At 34.3% G+C, this 23634-nt stretch overlaps 1 protein-coding gene across 1 annotated transcript in view; it reads left to right on the top strand.

Moving 5' to 3' along the window:
- The window catches only part of Cul4 (cullin 4), a 95930-nt gene that overhangs the window by 60146 nt on the left and 12150 nt on the right, over positions 1-23634 (top strand). Inside the window, exons 5-12 of the mRNA XM_069830969.1 lie at positions 484-670; positions 1301-1493; positions 9752-9888; positions 15551-15715; positions 16035-16262; positions 16708-16815; positions 18179-18349; positions 22983-23135. Coding sequence (XP_069687070.1) covers positions 484-670; positions 1301-1493; positions 9752-9888; positions 15551-15715; positions 16035-16262; positions 16708-16815; positions 18179-18349; positions 22983-23135 — 1342 coding nt within the window. The remainder of the gene's footprint in view (positions 1-483; positions 671-1300; positions 1494-9751; positions 9889-15550; positions 15716-16034; positions 16263-16707; positions 16816-18178; positions 18350-22982; positions 23136-23634) is intronic.

Genomic DNA, 23634 nt, shown 5'->3' with positions numbered 1-23634 from the left:
TTTAACAAAATTTATTTAGCATTCAGATGAGATGAGATGAGATGAGTGGGCACTTAAATATTTCTGACTTATATTTCCTCACCAAGTAGAGTAACTAGGAAACGAAGGAAAGGAGTATGAATGCTGAATGGGTATAGTTCTGCAACTGCAGTAATATTATTGTGAATTTGCTAATAATGTAGAATGCTGTATGTTAGTTTGTGGAACAGAAAAATACAGTCCCATACTTTATAAGTAATTTATCTTTTTATACTTTAGTAGGCCTAGAATAGGCCTTAGAGCGTCAAATTTATAATTTTGAGTTATTGTTATTTGCTGAAAAATTATCAACTTTGAACTTGCCTGTTCTTATGTTAATGGTTGGAAATATTGTATGAATGTAATTGTGAACAGATATAATGAATATCCGATTTATGCTATAAAAGGTGCGACATTTTCATTAAAGTTGTGTTCTTTGTGTGACTGTTATATTGTTTTCTGCAGGTGGCCATTAATACATACTGTGGAGAAGCAGCTTTTATCAGAACACTTAACGTCTATCCTTCAGAAAGGTCTGGATGGCCTACTTGAGGAGAACAGAGTGCATGATCTTACCTTGCTGTATAGTCTATTTACGAGAGTCAAGAATGGTTTAGTTGAGCTTTGTCTCAATTTCAACACCTATATCAAAGTAAGTGATATTAAATCGTAGTTATTGTAACGAAATAATTTTAAAATTATTATATTATTTGCTCAATCTTTATCCGAATGTAACTTTTTTTTGGGGGGGGGGAGCAGAGAGTCCTATATTCAATTGGGAAATCTTTCCTTAACAGATAATAATTATCTTGCCCATATTTTGTCTCATTCTTTCGTTTAAGACAAGAATTGTTTAGTATTTGGAACCTGTAGTGTCGTACAATTGAATTAATTATCAAAATATTTGTTAAGTATGAGAATTTGTTGTTTTGTAAACTATGAAATTTATATGCTTCTCTAATTGTATTTTTGTAATATTATACTGACATTATTAATATTAAACTATAAACATGGAGACCATTATTTATCTAATGTCTCTCGAAAAATGTCCTTTCGGAATTTCTATTTGAGTGTTGATACTGTCTACTGATGCATTGAAAAATAATTTGGCAAGGTATAAAATATAATGGTCCACTCTGTAGTTCGAGATCTGTAAGGCTAAATAATATAGAAATGAAGATCCTGTAATAGGATGACCTGTTTTTTATGTTATTCGAATTGAAATCTCATCTTAATAAAGATGTGTTATATTGTCTTCTTTATCTTTCATTGCTTTGAGCAGAAGAAAGGTCGTACAATTGTTATTGATCCTGAAAAGGACAAGACAATGGTTCAAGAACTACTGGACTTCAAGGACAAAATGGACAACATAGTGAGTCACTGTTTTCAAAGGAATGACAAGTTTGCTAATAGTTTAAAAGAAGCTTTTGAACATTTTGTCAATCAACGTGCCAATAAACCTGCAGAACTCATTGGTAAGTATAGTATTAAAAATGCACACTCTTGGTTTTATTTGATTTTTCTTAATACTGAAACTTAACTTATTTGTTGTGAGTACATTTTGAGACAAAATTTCTGCATACCATATAAAAGTATTCTCCAAACGACTGCCATAGTGGCTTAGTGATAGTGCACTGAGCTTATGGGCTTATAAACCAGGAGTCTCGGGTTGAAATTCATTTTGGTCCACCTTGAATTTATAATTTGGTTTGGGCAAGCCCATTGTCCAGGCAACACAGGGGTTTTCTCCATGCAGTCCGGTTCCCCTGTGACATCCCAACAATTCTTAATTATCGTCATTCATTATAGTAAACGAGGTAAGACCTGTCCTGTGATCCTATCATGTCTATATCATCAGTGGGTATGAAGGAGGAAGATAAGTTTTTAGTCTAAGCTGAAATTCCGTGTTTGTAGATTCATGTAATATTTACGACTGTCACCCCTTACACGCCAAACTCTTTTTCTGATTACCTATCCTTTTCCTTCTCGCACAATTCACTTCCTAGGTCTTTCCTCCTGAAGTATACAAATGTAATGTGGATGCACTACCTGTGATGCTCTCTTGATAGTTTCTGACAAATTAAGTGGTCTCTGCTTCTCAGCACTGGTGACATCTATGAATATGTCTGTAGGGTGGAGGAGGGTGAATAATGGCAAATTAAGGGCTCTGCCACTGTACAAAAAAGAACGTGTTTTCGAAACTGTTTTGTTGTAGACAGATGTAGACTTTGAAAAATAATTGCAGATCTCAACTTCTGTACTTTATAAGTTTTCCAAGTCAACTTCATTTGTATTTTGAGTGTTTTAACTTGTAATTAGATGACTATTGCTAAATTTAATTTAGGACTGTCTTATTAAAACCATTGTAAGTTACAAGAACATTACATAATAATAGTGACAATTCTGTGGTGCCGTGCATGAAATCCATAACCCTCACTTAACTCATTCTGAGCAAATAAAGGATTTGGTGAATGGGTGGAAAAAGTGCGTTAACACTAATTTTTCACAGCATTTTTTTACATTTAAACATTGACTTTCAGATGTTTTTGAAGAAGGTTAATAATACTCTAGCAAACATTGTAAGAGGATCACGAAGTAAAAATACTCAAATGAGGATTTTGGGGAACTAATTTAAGCTTCAAAAAATAATTTTTCTTGAAAACAACTTTTATGGAGTTAACACACTTCCCACCCACCCGCCATTTAATGCATGGAGGTCCGTTATTTTGAATGTGCCTAAATATGCTGCCATCTCTATGTTTCTACTGCACCTTTGTACACAACACACACAATTTGAGGTATGACATATGAAAGGTATAGCATCACATTAATAAAATTCTCTCTCTCTCTCTCTCTCTTTTTTTTTTAATCTGAGGGTTATTGGTTTCATGCATGGTGCCAAAGAATTCTTATGACATGATGTCTTCTGCATTCATATTGATCATGTTTCGTAAAATTGTTTATTGTAAATTACTGCTACTTCAGTAATTATCATCTGTGTTCCTGACAGTAGCATTCCTTTGTTCTCCCAGTATTATTTTTAATGAGAAAAATAGAGTAAGTCCAAATTTGCAAATGTATGATTAATGACAATGTATCTTCGTTGAAATTCTTGTTCTAAAGCTTTGTAATATATTACGTAAATTTTTATGAATTGAATGAAACTCTTAAGCGATTTTGTGTGTGTTGTCAGTGTCCAAAATGGTATTCTCATGTTTCTATTTTCATTACTGTTTCTGTTTAGAAGTTTCTTATTTGAAATACATATCTAACAATAGTATTGGTTGAAACATATTGTCAATTTTTTCATTACTTTTAACATACAGTGTGCTTCACGAAATTGTCTAGCATGCACAGAATTCATTCTTTAGGGCATTTTGCATAGGTAACTAACATTTTTTGAGACATAGAGTAAGTAACAGTCACATCTATTTTTAATTATTCAATATTTTCGAAGTATTATTCTATATGCTGCTGCAACCTTCTCCACCAGTTCTGGAAACACTTAAGCCACACATTTTCCAGCACTTCACTGAACTCCTCCTTTAAGGTCAAAACAGCTTCTTCAGGATTGGAGAACTAGTGATCTCAGAGTCAGATCTTTACACTGGGGAAACAGAAAGAAGTCACATGGTCTATCTTGGTTTTTTAATCATAGTTTTTACCCTTGGAACATTTTCCTCATTTGTTCTTTTAGTCTCCATCTTCTCAGTTTTAAGAGATTCTCTCTTTCATTTAAATTCACCAACTGTCGGAAAACTACAGCACAAGGATAAAGATTCCCATATGCCTGCTCCAGATGCTTAAGTGACTACAAATTAATTAAATACAATATCATGGCATGAAACTGACATTTTGTTGTTGAAACACAAACACTTTGACAGTAATAATTTGGAACTCACACTTTACAGAGCTGAATGATTAAACAAGTGTTCTGTCTGCTGTGACTAAGATTAATGAGACTATTCATTAGCATTGTGGTTTTTTGTCAATTTGTCATATTTGATAAAAAAAAAAGTTTGTATGCACATTAACTTGATTCGAAATATTGCTATTTTCCATCCTCAGAAGTACATGACCAAACAAGGCCTTTGAAAGTCACATAGTTTTAGGTATCAATGGAAGGCTAGTAATTATGTATTCTTTCTTGGATTTAAACTCGGCATCATTAATATTCAGACACTGAACTCAAAATGCTTTGTTGTTAATATTTTAAACTAGACAGTTATGGTAAAGTCAAAGTACAGAATGTAGATTTGATACGTACATTGTTGAAAACTCCAAGAATATTTTTATAAGTACATAGTCTAAAATATCAGTTTGAAATATTTTAGTGATTATTACTTCAACTATTGTCTCATCTGTATAAGGCCTTATGCTTGTTACTCTAAGTGCTAAACCACACTGCATGAAACAAAACAATATCAGGCTGATTGAAACTGACTCAGACATTTTGCTACAACCAACTAGCCCTTAATAAGCAGGTTATAGCCTGTCACCTGAACACACTGTGCAGATGAAACATTTTGTTTGTTCCAAGCAGAGACAGCCGAGAGTTGTTTCATGTCTACTTGTTTGCAGCAATCATAATCAAGAAATATCTTTCCAACTGACTGTGTGTTTTGTTTGCTACAGTGTATATGGAAATAGCTCCATAGCAAGGAATCCAAAGCTGAGGAAAATGGGTTTTCTATATCAAGTTATCATCTTTTATCATTATTTAAATTCTTACTACCAGTTACATATATTTTACAAGTTATCTATTATTTTAGGTACAGTATAATTCGAAAACTGAAATAACAATTACAGACTTAAAAATATATACACTAAGAAAATACAGTTATTATGAGACGAGAAATCATCCAAATGACTTAGCTATAGAAGAAGAAGAAGAAGAAGAAGAAGAAGAAGCCATATCAAAAGACGACAAAGGATTTTCTGTTTTAAGTTGAACTAGCGCTTAAGGAAATGAAGAATGAGAAAGCAACAGGAGTTGTTGGAATTCCCATTGAATTAATGAAATGCTTGGGGTGAAGACAAGAAGCAAATTCTATCATTATGCAACGAAATATATGAGAAAGGCGAATGGCCTGAAGATATTACAGAGTCGGTGTTGATTTCAATACCGAAGAAAAGAAATGCCAAAAATTGTAAGAAGTTCAGGACTATCAGCCTAATATTGCACTTGGCGAAGATTCTCTTGCGAATACTGAATCGATGTATATAATCTAAGATGGAAGAACAGTTGGAAGAAGATAGTTTGGCTTCAGGAAGGGAAAAGGTATGAGAGATGCAATTGGACTGCTACAGACAATCGGCGAAAGATACCTAGAGAAGAATAAAGAAATGTATGTAGTATTTGTGGATTTAGAAAAGGCTTTTGACAGAGTGGATTGGAATAAACTGATGGGGATCCTAAAGAAAATTGGTGTGGATTGGAAAGAGAGAAGACTGTTCAGTAATCTTTATATGAAACGAGTGAAAGTCAGGATAGAAGAAGAAATGTCAGAAGGAAGTGAAATTGGAAGAGGAGTACTTCAAGGATGTCCTTTATCACCTACTCATGTTCAACATCTACTTGGAGGATTTAGTAAAGAACTCTTTTCAGAACATGGGAGGAGTTATAGTAGGAGGAAGAAGAATAAAGTGCATTAGATTTGCTGATGATAAGGCGTTGTTAGCAGAAGAGGAAATTGTACTAAAGGATATGCTACTAGAGCTAAATGACAGCTGTGAGCAGTGTGAAGATAAATGCAAATAAGACAAAGAGCATGGTCATAGGAAGAAAAATACAGAAGATAAACTTGCGAATTCTAAATGAGGCAGTAGAGCAAGTGAACAGCTTCAAATACTTGGGGTGTACTATAAGCAGTAACATGAGCTGCTGCCAGGAAGTCAGAAGGATGATAGGAATAGCCAAGGAAGCTTTTAATAGAAAAAGAAGCATCTTCTGCGGACCTCTGGAAAAAGAATTAAGGAAGAGACTAGTGAAGTGCTTTGTATGGAGTGTAACATTGTATGGGGCAGAAACATGGACATTACGACGAAGTGAAGAGAAGCAAATAGAAGCATTTGAAATGTGGATATGGAGAATGGAATGTGTGAAGTGGGCAGACAGAATAAGAAATGAAGCTGTGTTGGAAAGAGTGGGTGAAGAAAGATTGATGCTGAAACTGATCAGGAAGAGGAAAAAGAATTGTTTGGGTCACTGGCTGAGAAGAAACTGTGTACTGAAGGATGCACTCAGGGCCGGATTTAAGTATAGTGCCGCCCCTAGGCAGTGCTAAAATTTGCCACCCTCAACTTCCACAAACAAGCTATTATACAGGTCATGGCATCTGAAGGCTGAATAGTGTAATATGTAGCTAGTCGGCGATGTATACAATGGAGGGGGGAAAGGAACTGGCCACCCTACCCCATTAGCTCCTGGTCTAGTTGCCTCATAAGTGATGCCTTCTTGGTCATGTTTAATTTAAATTAGTTTTAAATGAAATGTTACTATTCAGAAAAAAATAAATTACTGGAATCAAAATGCATGCATCTTACTTGTGAATTAGAAAGATTTCCTTCACACTTCCTTCACAGAGAAAGTATTGTTGATGTCATCAAAGTCGATCTGATGAAGCAAATCAGACGTGATGCAAAGAAACATATTCAAAATTATTCATTGTTGAAACAAAATTGATTTGTGAAAGTCAGGCTGTGGTTTATTTTTAAGCATTGGTTTTGTTGGTGGTATAATTATTACGAGTATTTCTTACTTCGATAGGAAGCATAAAGTAAATTGAAAAATAATCTCCAACTCTTTGCAGAATAAACCTTACATTCTGGAAAGTGATTAAATAGTATTGTTGACAATATACAGAATGGCGCACATAAAAGTAACCCATGTAAGTATAGAGTAAATACAGAAAAAAACTACAAATGTGAAGTGCTGAAAAGGACTCACCTTTTATAGAAGACGTTGAAAGTGGCTCCCTGCAGCATCAATACACAGCTGTACGTGTCTAATCATGTGCAGATACACTTCCACAGATACATTTTGCACAGATCCCATTGCGCACCACTTTTCAACCAAACTCTGTATTGATGTCTTTGCCAGTTGTCTTCTATCTGGAAACTTGTCCTAAAAATTTCGCAGGTTTCTTAATCGAACCTTTTCTGACATACGCTTCCACAATTTCCACTCTTTCTTGTATCGAGTAAGTCATTTTGCAGAATCCTATCAGACGCGTGTAATTTGATTAATGACTGACAGGAAGAATGCCAACAATCGATTATTGAATAAAATTGTCCATTGTTGTAGCTGTTTACTCATTTCGTTATGATACGATAATGGAATTTTAAGCAGTCAAAATATCGCGTTCACATTCAAATTGGAGGCAGGCTACTTTTATCTGTGCCACCCAGTATACTTGAAATGTAACTTAGAGTTGTGGTTACTATTCATAGCGATAAATAAGAAACATATCCAATTTGATTTTCAACAATGCACTCTTGTTTATATAAGTAATTTAAGCAGTTTCATAGCATAATAACGTGATACTGGTATTACAATATAATTTATTATGCAGTTGCACACTTTCCTTTTACTCTCCCCGCGACTTCTGACTTCCACAAGGTATTCAAGAACAAACTTCAGAAAAAAAGATTTACCAACAAGTGTCTTAAAAACAAATTTCACTCTTAAAAAAAAAAAAAAAGGAGAGAGAGAGAGAGCTGCTCCTCTGGAAATTGCCGTCCTAGGCAACTGCCTAGGTTGTCTAGGCCTAAATCTGGCATTGGATGCACTAGAAGGAATGGTGATTGGGAGAAGAGTTTGGGGCAGAAGAAGATATCAGATAATAGACGACATTAAGATATATGGATCATATGAGGAAAGGAAGGCAGAAAATAGGAAAGATTGGAGAAAGATGGGTTTACAGTGAAAGACCTGCCCTTGGGCAAAACACTAGATGAATGAATATTAATGTATAGATGTTATCAGATTCGTACTGTAAAAAATTGTGCTATTTTATTTATAGTAATATAATCTAATTATTAGATGAAGTGTGATGCTGAGAAGCTCCTTGTGTGAATAGAAAAATGTCCTGCTATTTAGAATTTTAACTTGAGGATCACAGCAACTGTGTATTTGATGATGACTTGTTTGCTGCAATGTATATCGAAGACGTTTGAAACATCAACAAACATTTTTTTCAAATAGCCTGAATCAGTTTGTTGCTGCAGTGTGGGCCTAGCCTTATCATAGACATAAGTCAAAAAACTAATCATGTTTGTGTAAGTGAAGTATTAATTTAAAGTCAGATGTTAAGTACTTTGGAACATAATTCTCTTCCTCATCTTCCTTGAAAGATGGAACAATGTTGTTTTGATGAAGTTGAACTATTATTTCAGATCTGTATTTCCAGCAGATGAATTATTAAAAGGCAACTGACACGTGAAAAGAGAACACAATCTAATGTATCAAAGAGGTGTATTATACTTCATATGAAATAGCAAACAAAATACCCCATTTCTGACGAGATATATCTCAATTTCTTCTGTTTCGAATGTACATGCTGTATGTTCTAACAGTGTCAGGGAAAAATAACATCATCATATTTATTTTTTATATTTATTTTTTAGATTATTTTATTTATATATCTGTAATGCAGACTGATGAGTGATGAATGTCAAATAGGAGGAAGAATATGTTCATATATAGATTAGTGGTAGTATTTGTGTACGACCATTCTATTAAAATGTTATTCTATACATGTTTAATCATTTGACCCTTATAATTCTAGGATATATACAACCTGTTAAGATAGAAATGATGCAATGGTCGATATTCCTCTTTGTTTGCCCTTTAACTGTATGCTAACAGCACTCTTCACACCATAAGAATAAGACTGTTTCAAAACTATGTCATGTCATGTCATTCTTTCATACAATGAAGTTAACAGATCGTGCCAAGTGATCAGGCACACTGTTGGCCTACATTTCCTGTTGTATATGGGGTCCATTAGGGACCAATATTTTTAGCTGGATTATAAACTGCGAGTTGCATAATGCTAGACTAAGGAGCAGATAGTTCATTCTATATATCATCATTGTAAATCTATTATCCTGATTGTCCTAACATGTTGTAATGTAGTGTGCATGAGAATGCAAATGTGATTGTACTGTACGTGGGATTAACTCACCATGTGAGACTCTAAAACAAGCTCTTCCTTCTTAGGAGTCCTTATCCCTTAGTGGGACATAGCAGGGTCCATTGATAGATTGTTTCATTCATTTGTTCGTTCGTTCGTTCGTTTGTTCATTCATTCGTTCGTTCATTCATTCATTCATTCATTCATTCACTGCAGACTGTCTATTTACCAACAGAATCCTCTGCTTGATTTCTCTTCACATGAATAACAAATTTAATGCATTTCTGTTCTCTTTTAACAGTTGCAGCATAGAAGTATTTTTGTTGAGTAGATAGTAAATTGACTGAGGTCATGTATTCGTTTTATTAGAGGTCAGATTCAAAATGAGAATACTTGCATTTCTCAACATTGAATTCTGTGTTATGTGGTGATGACACATTTACATTGAAGTTGAGTAATTATGTTTCATGCCTGTATTCTGTTGGATTAATGTGACTTGACCTTAACTAAAGGGTCCAGGAAATGTAACAAAGAATATCATCTTTGTGTTTTTATTTTGGAAATTTTTTACTGTATTAATGAAATTATGTCTGCAGCAAAATTTGTAGATTCGAAGTTAAGAGCAGGAAATAAGGAGTCAACAGAAGAGGAACTAGAAAGGCTACTTGACAAAATCATGGTGCTGTTTCGTTTCATCCATGGGAAGGATGTGTTTGAAGCTTTCTACAAGAAGGTAAAATTTACTACATTCTTATAACTTCTCTTCTTGTCTTTTACACTATCTTGTGAGAAAAAAAAATCCACACTTTTTCGTATATATTTGCATATAAAAATATGCTAAATTAATTTCAGATAAAACTAGGCAATAAAGTTTAATATTATTTTCTATGTGTAGATATTAGTAGTTTGATAGAAGAATTTTAAATCAGAAATGTGTAAAGACTTTAGTTTTAGCAGATTTGATTCTGGACTTCGATCAAATATTTTCAGTCGTCTTTATCTGTTTATTTAATTAAGTTTCTTATATTTACATTACCCACACTTTCTGAAGTTGAAATTACAATATAAAAGCTAAAAATTACAAGTCTCCAGGTATTTATCAAATTCCAGCAGAATTGATACAAGAGGGTGCAAGTACATTATCTAACAAAATTTATAAGCTTGTACTTACTATTTGGGAAAAGGAAATTGTACCAGAACAATGGAAGATGTCCATAATTGAGGGGTTTTGGGGGAAAAACCAGGCAGCTCCAATTTTTTTCATTTTTGAGTTGTTTATGCTCAGAGGACAAAAAAAATACGCTCTATCACTTGGTCAAAGAACCAAGTAATTCCAAGAATTACATTCATAGTTATATTGCATTTTGGACCTGCTTCTTCTGTACATGCTTATTGTTTGGCGGTAAGTTTTTCTTCATTATCTCGAAAAGTACTGAATTGGAGCTGCCTGGTTTTTCCCCCAAACCCCTCAATTGTACCTGTCTTTAAAGGAGGGGACAAGACTAACTGTAGTAACTTTAGGAATATTATTTTTGTTGACGTCATACAACATTTTGTCCATATTCTTTTAAGAAGATTAACTCCATATGTAGATGAAATTATTGGGGATCATCAGTGTGATCTTAGGTGTAATAGATCGACTATTGATCAGATTTTTTGTATTCGACAGATATTGGAGAAAAAATGGGAGTATAAGGGTACAGTACATCAGTTATTCATAGTTTTCAAAAAGGCATATGACTCAGTTAAGAGAGAAGTTTTATATCATATTCATATTGAATTTGACATTCCCAAGAAACTAGTTCGATTAATTAAAATGTGTCTCAGTGAAACGTACAACAGAGTCAGTATAGGCTAGTTTCTGTCAGATGTTTTCCCATTTCACTGCAGGCTAAAGCAAGGAGATGGATTATCACCTTTACTTTTTAACTTCGCTCTAGAATATGCCATTAGGAAAGTCCAGGATAACAGAGTTTGGAATTGAACGGGTTACATCAGCTCCTTGTTAATGTGGATGTCATGACTGTGTTAGGAGAAAATCCACAAACAATTAGGGAAAACACGGGAATTTTACTTGAGGCAAGTAAAGAGATAGTTTTGGAAGTAAATTCCGAAAAGACAAAGTATATGATTATGTCTCGTGACAAGAATATTGTACGAAATGGAAATATAAAAATTGGAAATTTATCCTTGGAAGAGATGGAAAAATTCTCTGTTTATATGAAGTCCGTTGTTATTTGCCCAGTCATTCAATCTATTGAAGCACAATTGCAAGTCCTCCACTTTTGCTGCTGTTATGGCCATGTCGTCCACATACACATATACATCCGTCTGCCCACCTCCCCGAACTGATTCTATCACGTCTGCTGTCATTAGGTTGAAGATAGGGGGCTGATGGGATCTCTCTGCAACACACCGTTTGTTTGTGTGATGGGTTTGATGTCCTTAGGTTGTCGCTTATGTTCACCACATTATACTCTAGCATATTCCTTATTTTGTTGGTGAGATAATTCAGACCAAACTTGATATCCAGCTTTGTAACTAATATCTGTGTGTATCTAGTAGATCAAAGGCCTTTTTATAGTCTATGAGAACTACGTATCGTTTCCCCTTGTGATGATGTAGAGCTTCCTCTATTACGTTTAATAGTTTTGTGACAGCCTGGAGTGTTGATCTTTCTTCCTGCAAGTTTCGAGAGTCTTTGTGTAATGATTTTGGTGAAAATCTTGAAAGCAACATTCTCTAGAGTGATAACCTTATAAGCATCCAATAGTATTGTATCTCCTCTCCCTTTGTAGAGCACTCTAATTGTTGACGTCCTCCATAGTTCAGGCAATTTGCTTGTCTTCAGGCACTTATTGAATAGCATTGCCATTGTTTCCCTCAAGATTGGTAGTGTCTCTTTTATATTCTCGTTAAAGATTGCATCTGGACCTGCGGCTTTTTTGCATTTTAAACTCAGTATTGCTGCAGTGACTTCTTCTGTAATTTTTTTGGGAAATCCTGTGCTTCTGTAGTTGTGGGGTATGCTCTGTCAGTATGTCTGTTGTTCAGTGTTTGCTGGAAGTGTTCCTCCCAGGTACTCATAAAAGGTTGAGCACGTTGCATCTATTCCTGTATCAAGTGATGTCAATCCATGGTTGGGCCTTTCTGTCTCTTTTTTCGGTTACAATTTGAACTGTTCTAATGATATCTGTTATTTTGCAGACGGCTTCATTTACTTTGCCATCCTCGATGTTCTTGTTCACCTTTACTATTTGTTCTGTGGCTTCTTCCAGTATTGCTGTGTCTACATGCCATGTTGTTTTCATGCTATTGCTTGATTCTTTCCTTTTCTTATAGTGAGGCATCGCGAGGTTTGCCAAAATGGGAATATGCTTCCTGAGAGGGATTGTAGCCAATTTTGTCAGTGCTTGAATGAAGATTTTCGTGGCGCGTGGATTAAGGAAAATGAAGTCGATTGTGCCGGCACTGTTATAGCTGACATCCATGGGTTCTTTGGATCGTTTATTAGCTTGAAGCCTTCCTGTTCAATATATTATTATGATGTACCGAAGTACATATGATATTTCCGTGCAGAAATTCTGTGTCATCATGATGAAGGATGAGTGGAACAGAGAAAAATTCTCTCCCGCACTGGGATTTGAACCCGGGTTTTCAGCTCTACGTGCTGTTGCTGTATCCACTAAGCCACACCAGATTCCCATCCCGATGTCGGATCGAATCCTCTCAGTTTAAATTTCACCTCTTGGGTTCCCTCTAGTGCACGGAAATATCATACGTACTTCGGTACATCGTAATAATATATGATATGCGAAAAATAATCACTTAGTGATTTAAGATGGCGCTTATTCCATTGGATTCCAGCCACTTAGTCTCTCATAATGAGTGCACCTCTGCACATGTATGGACATTGTGCCACTGTCATACATGTATGACGCAGTGCATGAGGGTAGACCACTAGAGGGAATCCAAGAAGTGGAACTTAAACTGAGAGGATTCGATCTGACATTGGGATGGGAATCCGGTGTGGCTTTGTGGATAGAGCGTCAGCACGTAGAGCTGAAAACCTGAGTTCAAATCCTGGTGCCAGAGAGAATTTTTCTCTGTTGCACTCATCCTTCATCTTCCTGTTCAAGATACGATATTGTTTGGGCTGTTTTAATGTTGTGAATGTCCATCCCGCAATTGAAGTCACTGGCTATCACAACCGTTTCTTCTAAAAAGATTTGAAATAGATAAACTAGTTTTGAAGACTCTGGCTGTAGAAACAATTGAGATAAGATACCCACATAAGGAGTGGTTACAAATTTATGCGGATGGATACCATATGTCACATTCAAAAGGAACAGGAGTTTGAAGAACATGTCCTTTCTTTTCATTTTACCAATCTGTAGGAGAATATACAATAAATTTTGAAGAAGATACTGCTATTTATACGAAAGAAGATCAGAAAGTAATGCACAACAATTTCTTTTTTATGGAATATTATTTCGGTCAGATATTCGAAGTTGACAGATAGCTAGTTTAAATCTTGTGCTACAGACATCAATGGCTTGATCAGGTGTCGCTCTGGTGGAATGAGCAGTTACTACTGAGTAAAGATGGTGCTTTTGCTAGCATCATCTATGTGTGAAGAGCAGTGAGACTGATTGTCGTCCCCATGTTCCTGAAAAAATTGAGAAATTTGGCTGGGATGTGTTCAGCTATTCACTCTGCATTCCAGAAATCACCTCTATGAACCAATGAAGAAATTTCAACACTTCGGTTCAGATAAGGAAGTAAATTCAGTCATGCGCAGGTAGCTATAATCTCAGGAAATGGAGTTCTGTGAACAAGGTATATAATGAGGGTCACATAAGAACAGTTTCTAAACAGCAAATATTGCCGTCTTGTCAGTGTTGCCAACTGTTACTAGATACCACACGATCCTACGTACTAAATGACTTATTTACTTACCATACTTTATGTTGGAAGGTTATTCTAAATAATTCAATAATTTGTAACATATTTTCGTAGGCAAACTATACGGGAAAGGGATCAACATGTCAAGTATTTTGTCTGGCAATACGAAATTCATTGGTTTGACTAAACAATTGACTCACAAGACCTAACCTAAAAATGTATTTTCTTTGATCACATGAAATTATTAGTACTGACTCCGAAAATTTACCGGACTGTAGTCTTGAATTATAACCACAATGCAACACATAAAATAACTATTATGTATTAATATTAATACTGATATTAATTAATTATTAGTATGTTCAAATTTCACTAGCTTCCAGTAACCAGCTCAGAAATCTAGTACAATTTTAATTTCATGGAACTCCAGTACCGACAAATATTGTCAATATTTGTCTCAGCTGCCAACATACCAGTTACAAAATCACTACCATTTGTAGTATTTGTCAGTATCGAAATTCAAAACGAAGTTGGCAAAAGAAAATTCAACCTGCAAACTAAAAAATCACCACAATCCAGCAGCATATGTAGTAATGGGGGAAAAATGGTTAGGTTTAACCCGTAGGGTATGAAGTAAGCTGACCCGGACTATACTCAAATTGATTTCATGATGGGAGAAATGTGTCTAGAGACTTGCTTCATAGGTAAAACCTGTAACTTTTGTGTATTATTTCTTTTTTTTTTTTCTTACCTATTAAATATTTTGCAAAAAATTGGTTGTGCTCTACTTTCCGATCCTCCTTTGAATTTGTCTTCAGTAATAAAATCACCAAATTTATTATTAGATATTTGTATAGTAGGCAGACACTTTGAACAATACTGTCGCATCCAAAACAACTGTGAAGTAATTTGCCTTGTTTCGTGGGCTAATTATGCTGTTGATTGTTTTATACACATTAACATAGGTCCTACATGTACAATGGAATGAACAGTGAACTGTTATCAGACAGATCGTGAAGGAGAGATCTTCCGTCCATGACACTAGAGTCAAATAAATTGTATTATAATTCGTACTCTTGCCATCTATGACTGGTTGTTTTGTAATGAAACAGATTCTGTTTAGTTTGCAATAGAAAATGCCTTTCATTATTTTCATTAATTATGAACTTGTACATCCGAAATTACTTTCTGTAACACGAAAAATGCATTAATTATACCAATAACTATACAGCTTCGTGAACACTATGATTTTGAATATTGGTAGTATTTATTTTATCCAGAAACTACTCCCCATCAAGGGTAGCTCTGACACTTGTAAAAAAAAAAAAGAACTTTTTTTAACATAGTTATCACAATGCAATAATATACTATTCATTATGGTATTTTAGATGTTAAGTTATTCTTTTTTGTTATGTATCTATTCCAAAGAATCAAATTTATTGTTACATTTGCTTTTTTGATTTAAAAAAAAACTGTTTTTGATATGACAGGACCTTGCAAAGCGACTACTTGTAGGCAAATCTGCCAGTGTGGATGCAGAAAAAAGCATGTTGTCAAAGCTAAAACAGGAATGTGGGGGTGGCTTCACTTCAAAGCTGGAAGGCATGTTCAAAGACATGGAACTAAGTAAAGACATCAACATCGCCTTCAAGCAGGTACAGTCTCTTTTTGTGTTCATTTATTATTATTATTATTATTATTATTATTATTATTATTATTATTATTATTATTATTATTATTGTTGTTGATGATTTGGTTGAGTTAATTTATAATGAGATGAAGAAAAGTTCTTACAGTAAGATGAATAATAAATAAAGAAGTAAAATATTTGTGTTCTGTATGTAAATTAACATGACATGTTACATAGGGCATTTTCTGAATTAACATGAATCTTGCAGTTCATAATAGAATACATAATAGTGTTAATTCTGTCAGCTTGTAAGTTATCAACATTTTAGTTTGTTATATTTTCAGCACATGGGAAATTTGCGATATCCACAATTATCAAATATTGACTTAACGGTCAATATATTGACAATGGGTTATTGGCCCACATATCCAGTTCTTGAAGTGAACCTTCCAATGGAAATGGTTCAGTATCAAACAATCTTCAACAAATTCTACCTAGGTAAACATAGTGGACGGAAACTACAGTGGCAACCAACACTTGGTCATTGTGTTCTTAAAGCTACGTTCCCACAGGTATGTAAAAACTATATCTCTTTTCTTCTCTTTTCTCCCTGTCTCTTTGTAAATGGAGAGTTTTATTTTTTAGGATGTTAAGGTACTGTAGATTGTGAATATAATTTATATTTTCACTTTCCATGAGGCTGTTGTTTGTTATTCTTTGTATCTGCTGCAAAGTCTGTAACCTTAATGAATTGATAGATTTTTGAATGTGGAAAGGAATAGATTTCTATTCATAAAAATTTTCATGAGAGAAAAATGTTCCTTTTTCCTAGAATCCTAAAATCATGTCAACATAATAGTGTTCAAAATATGGAAAATACAGCTATGTTAACAAAACGCAATCCATTTGCATGCTCATGTTCGTGAACATTTTGTTCACTAATACAGTACATGTGAACTTCGCAAGAGCTATTGCACTGTAAGTTATCAGATTTATAACATTATTTCTCATTCACAGGGGAAAAAGGAATTAATGGTATCTTTATTCCAAGCATTAGTTCTACTGCTTTTCAATGATTCTGATGAACTCTCCCTTGATGAATTGAGGACTGCAACAAATATAGAGGTATTATCAACAAATAGACATTGAATTCACATTACTGTTTTATGTTTCACTATATGGAACATTTGTTTATATTTCTTAATTGACAGTACACAGTTACCAGAAAATGATTTTTATAATCTTTATACAAGTTTCTATAGAACAGTTGTCATAGGTCAAGTAAGACATGGAAAACAAAGTACAGTAAACTTTATTTATACGTTTTCATGGGGAGTCTGAAGATAAAAATGCATAAGTGAGAAAAACATAGAATGAAATGACATTAAATAACATCTGAAATAGCATTTGAAGAATATAGAAAGATAGAGTTAAGTGAATTTAGTAAAACTTTCAGAGGAGAAATTTATAACTTCATAGTTAATGCCATCTTTGAGTCTATAATACAGTACCCAAAATTTATAATATCTATTCTTAAAGATGTAAGAGTATCTGCAGGAAAGTTTGCTATTTACAGCCAAAATTGGCTGATATATTACATTTCAAACTCAAATCCAGAAAACTTTACAAAATTGAAGTACTTTATTCATATAGTGTGATCTTCATTTAATATTATATGATTATTTTACAAAAAATGTGAGATATTTTAGATTCCTTGCACCTAAGAAATAAACCATGCCTTCAAATTGTGATAACTGTTGCGTAATTTGTTCAGTTATATCGTGATGTGTTATGAAATGTTTTACTGTTTCTAAAGCAGCAACAGTGTCATTAAAGAACACAAGATTGTTGAAGAAAACATGGGCAGCTTCGAATTTTCACAAATTTCAAAGTGGGATTACACCTTAGAAATGAACACGTATTGTATTTTTTACATTCTTACATTTTCATGGCAAACTTACTTTCGAGCAGAATTGATTTAGGACGTATAAATGATGTTTTGTATTTCAGAGGGTTTAAAATACGATCGTATATTCAAGATAAATTAACATGAAAAATATAGGATTTTTGCTAGTACTTGAAAAAAAAAAAAAAGACTAAGTGTGAAAACTGCATAAATGCAAGACGTATAAGAAGTTTTATTGAATTAGGGATATTTTTCTGTACATTTACTGTACATTTTTGAAGATACTGAAAATATGTCATCAATTTTTCTCAAATTAAATTTAAACTACAGTTATTACTATATGCCTCTTTGTTCTTCATAAACTACTATAATTTATATTCTTCAGTGTTGCCTTTTGGAATGGAGCTAAGATATGTGTTAAAAGACATAAAAATTGTAATGAGTAACAGGCTCATGTTAGAAGATTATTGTAATTACAGTAAAAATGGTAGTTATAAGAATTTTTTTGTTGTTCCTCCCCCCCACAGTTTTTACAATAAAGCAGATTCTTTTCACAATAAATGTATTTAATCTTTGTTTTAGGATGGAGAATTGCGTAGAACTTTACAGTCATTAGCATGTGGTAAAGCACGAGTATTGCAAAAGACACCAAGAGGTCGTGATGTTGAGGATTCTGATAGGTTTCAATTCAACAAAGACTTCGCTAATAAACTATTTCGCATCAAAATAAATCAAATACAAATGAAGGAAACGGTAAGTTAATTATTTGCTTTACCATTTTCCCTAAATAAGGTGTTTATAAAGATAACATTTTTGTTTAGAAGAAAAATTTATATCACTTAATAAACTAATTTCTGTGTCATTTCTGTTAAACATTGTATTGTCAGAGTAAGTGGAACAAAAACAAATTATGATTGAGTAGAATCGACTCATGGTATTGATTTCTTATAGTATTCCCAAGACATTATGTTAAAATTCAGTTAATTTCTTTCTTCGTTTGTTGTAGTTGAATTGAAACATCACTAACTTTAATTGCTAAGTTGCTGTTATTCATTGATCATTAGCAAAAATGGTAAATACATCCATTGTAAGATATGAAAATATGTTCTTATTAGTATGCTCATAGTTCACATCATTCTTTCCAAATTTAATTTTGATTTAACTTACCTGAATTTAGGCATTTTGGCATATTAAATTTTACATTGTCATGGTCAATAACTTAATCCCTTAGAATTGGGATGTTGTAAGGAAGCGCATCTTTTCTGCCAGCTGTCAGTTAAGTGGTGATAAAGGAAATGACAAGTAGTCTCGTCCATTGAGCATTGGGCTTTGTTCATTTCTTATACAGTGATAAGTGACTTTGTTTGGATTATTTTTCTGCGATTCCTGATCTTCATTTTATACCTGCATTCCTCTTGTCCAGTATAAATGTATGAAAATGGAAAATGGAAAACATAAACGTCAGATTTTACACATCAAGCAAGTAAAACTGTGTTTTGGGTTCATCAGTTCTTCAGAATGACTCATGGAATTCCACTTGAATCATGTGCTTATCAGCTCACAATTTTGCCAACTATCATAAGTACACTGTTGTGGCATGTGGAATTGGTCTTCAAATTATACAAATTCATTCTTAACATGATTATTACAAATTGTATAGTATTATTGGAAGGTTATAGATAAATATCTCTAGACTTGTTAATTTAGTTATGCAGGAAAACTGGCATAAGCCTTGAGCTAGGCCATCTACAACGACAACATGTAATGTTAAAGTAGCAACGTGCGAAAATTACCTGTCTTACTCATGTGAGGCAGATCACCTTCGGTAGCACTCTGTCAACATCTCAGCTCTACAGTAGTCATGTAATGTTTGGATTCCATCTATGTTCTTCAAATATTGAACAGTAGTGTAATGTTAAATTACTCCAAACCAATTGTCTCTAACTTAGACCCTTTGTAGATTTGTAGGATTGTAAGGGATGAAGTAATAATTGATTAAAGCCTTACGAAAATGTGACGGTTTTATATGAGTTAAGAACCTTTTACTGATTAGTTCATTTGATTAAGCTACGAGCCAATGAGATGGCTTGCAATGTATGTGGAGTAGTAGGGTGCGAATTAAGATTTCTGATGAGAGGGGGATAGAATCCTAGATAGAGAATATCATGTATAAAATTATTATTATCCTCATTTGATACGGTTTAACACTTGGTCACACTGAGTTGCTTGTCTTGCGTCTTGATTATAATAATAATAATTATATCCATGAGCAGGCTTAAGATAAGAGTGTAATTCCGAAGTTATTGATTGTTGTCAGCTTGCTTACTTTATACTGTACTTTATAAAGTATACTCGTATTAAAACAATTATATTTTGTGAGGGGGATAGAAGTTATCCTTGGCAGGAATGTTGATATGAATTTATGAGAGGGGATAACTTTCCAACAGGGGGAAAATCCTCCCCACCCCACCCCCGTTAATTCGCACCCTGAGGAGTAGGAGCTCTCACTGTATCATTTCTGCAAAGCACGAACAGGTGTGTCTTCTACCAGACATGTCTATTGCCTATGCACAATGCAGTTTCATTCATTAACCTGATCTTATTGCCAATGTGATGAAGTTAACACATTAGTATTTGACAGTGAATAAGCAAAAAGTAAGTACTGCACAATATTATATTAACACATTTTTCTAATATCTTTACTGTTATTTATTTTAATTTGGTACTATATCTTTACTGTATCTATTTTAATTTGGTACTAAGTGTATATTTTTTAAATGCTGAATAGCACCATATATTTCCTCATTGCTCATACCTCTCATTCTACCAGATCACTGCTAATCGTATTCCTGACACTGTCAACTCATTAGCTCGTAGCAGTACTTAATGTTATATGGTAATGATATGGGTAAGGAAACATATGATTAACAAACTATTTTAATTTTATATTAACAGAAATTTCAAATATGGTAATGAAACATGACATTTCAATTAATGAGTGCAGCATACAACTTGTTAATTTTTCTGACTGGAAGCTTGGGCATTCTTTAGGTTATCAATGTAAGGAAAAATGTCCTTGGAACATGCCACTTTGAAAATAAATTCCTTTCATTCTTGGAAATAATTGCTCACATGAGTATGTTGTTCCAAACTTAAACAGAATCCATGCAGCTAGATTGTGAATGTTTTTTTTTTTTTTTTTAGAAACAAACTTGTAGAATTCTGTAAGGTTGTAGATGTGCAAATTTCCTTTCAGCAAGAATCATATTGAAAGTTCTTTAATTCATTCATTCATTCATTCATTCATTCATTCATTCATTCAGTGTTCAGTGTTCTGTCCAAGGGCAGGTCTTTACTGCAAACCCAGCTTTCTCCAATCTTTCCTATATTCTGCCTTCCTCTTTGTCTCTTCATATGATCCATATATCTTAATGTCATCTATCATCTGATACCTTCTTCTGCCCCAAATGCTTCTCCCATTCACCATTCCTTCCAGCGCATCCTTCAGTAGACAGTTTCTTCTCAGCTAGTGACCCACCAATTCCTTTTCCTCTTCCTGATCAGTTTCAGCATCATTCTTCCTTCACCCACTCTTTCCAGCACAGTTTCAATTCTTCTTCTGTCTGTCCACTTCACACGTTCCATTCTTCTCCATATTCACATTTCAAATTATTCTATTCATTTCTCTTCATTTCGTCGTAATGTCCATGTTTCTGCCCCATACAAGATGTGGCAAGATGGGTGCTGAGACAGCTCACCCCTGATCACAAGACTGCAAGAATGGCAATAAGCCTGGAACACTTGTGGCGTTACGAGCACGAGGGCAATGACTTCCTGTTCAGGAACATCACAGTGGATGAGACGTGGGTGCACCACTTTACCCCGGAGACCAGGACCACATCAATGACATGGAAACATCCCAGCTCATCCATCCGGAAAAAATTCAAAATTCCGCAGGGAAGAGTATGCTGACATTGTTATGGGACGTCATTTTGCTTGATTTCCTCACTGCAGGAACCGTCAATGAGGCATGGTATTACCACACACTTAAGCCAACTGAAGTCCGCCAGTCAACACAAGAGACCAGGGCGCTTAAGTTAAGGGGTTTTGTTCTTGGACGACAGTGCAAGATCCCACACAGCAAGGGATACTGCAGAACACATTCGTCATCTAGGATGGGAGAGATTGAAACATTCTGCCTACAGCCCTGATCATGCCCCATCAGACTTCCACCTTTTTCCTGCATTGAAATCATCACTATCTGGAAGTCACTTCGGAAGCAACGAAGAGGAGCAATTAGCTGTAAAGAACGTCCTGAATTCATCGGCATATTGATATTATAACATTTAAATCTGGAGAAACAAAAGGTTATATTCTGGATCTGACCATCAGATTCGAGACGCATCAGAATCAACCCGAGGAGGTTAATCAAGAGAAAGGGACAATTTATGAACCAACTATCTCTTATTACAAAACATCATATAAACTCAGTGATATAGAATTCATCGGATTAATGGTGGGCGCTAGAGGGACCATAACAAAACAATTCGTGTCATTCTGTCATAAATTTAGAGTCCCAACAACAATTACGGAAATTTCTATGATAGCTTTGAAGGTTCTCTGCAGATTTTACGGCAACACTTGTATTTCAATTCAAATTACAGTTGAATTTTCTCATTGCATTTTTTAATTTGTATTTTTTATTTTATTGCAAATTTTCATTATGTGAAATATTATCTACTGTAAATTTTAGCTTATTGTAAACATTTTTTATGAGACATTTTTAATGTCATCTTAAATGTTACTGTTCAACATTCTTTGTCTTTGGCAACCTCAGCAAGTTAAGGAAGATTAATTTTTTTTTTTTTTATCTTTCCATGTAGTAAGTAGTGTGGAAAAAATTGTATTTACTGCCACCTGCTGCTATGCTAAAATTATAGCGCTTCCCACCAATGTAAACTATATGTAGTCATATGCATCCATGCAGTTCAGATTATGAATTTAAATAAATTACGGCATTATAGTAATCTGACATATGGTACATAATTTTCTCTTTATTTTTCTGTATGACGTTTATTTCAATTTACTTTATTTCAGAGATTTTTTTAAATCTGTTTTTGAATGTGTTATGATTGTGGTAACTATAGGATGTGGGAGTTTTAAGACTATATGTTTACTAGAGTAATAAACTTTATAATATCCTCTTAAAGTAAATTATTTTTGCAGCCTTACACATCATAGTATGATTGTGACACAAATGTCATTTGGTCTTTTGTGTAGAAAAGAATTCACATTTCTGGTTTCCATCATTGATACTGCTGATTTAGTTACAAGGGATTATGCAATGATGTGTGTGTTATTTATTATATATTTTCCGCTTATGCAGACTGAGGAGCAGAAGGCAACAGAAGAGCGAGTGTTCCAAGATAGGCAGTACCAGATAGATGCAGCTATAGTCCGTATTATGAAAATGAGGAAAACTCTGAGTCATAATCTACTCATCAGTGAACTATACAACCAGCTTAAGTTCCCTGTTAAGGTAAGTGATTACATGTGTTGAAAAATATTTCTTCAAATTGGGAGAATAAATTCTTTGGCAAAGCAGTATTGATAATTGACTTTCAGTTTTATATGTTTAATTTAATTTAACTTAATTAAAAATGCGTTCCACACCTGGCATCTTGATCAAGACATCCTGTCTCAGACTCGCATTATGGAATGTACGCTGGTTTGAGTCCTCATGAGGGAAGAAATTTTCTCATGAAATTTCTACCAGTGTATGGGACTGGTGGCCACTCAGCATTGTGATGCACATGGGGAGCTGCATTAGGTAGCGAAATCCAGTTGTGAAAGCCAGCTATAATGGCTGGGGAAGTCATCGTGCTAACCACATGATACCTTCATTCTGGTTGGATGATCGTTCACCTCTGCTTTGGCATGTGAATGTGAGACCAGCAGCCAGCTGGTCGGTCTGGGCCCTTTCAGAATTGTGGCCCTATGGATAATTAAAAATACAAAATACAAATTGAAGAAAATAA

Source organism: Periplaneta americana, chromosome 7 (assembly GCF_040183065.1).
Source record: "Periplaneta americana isolate PAMFEO1 chromosome 7, P.americana_PAMFEO1_priV1, whole genome shotgun sequence".
NCBI classification, from domain to species: Eukaryota; Metazoa; Arthropoda; class Insecta; order Blattodea; family Blattidae; genus Periplaneta; species Periplaneta americana.
This window is presented reverse-complemented; position numbering and strand designations above follow the sequence as displayed.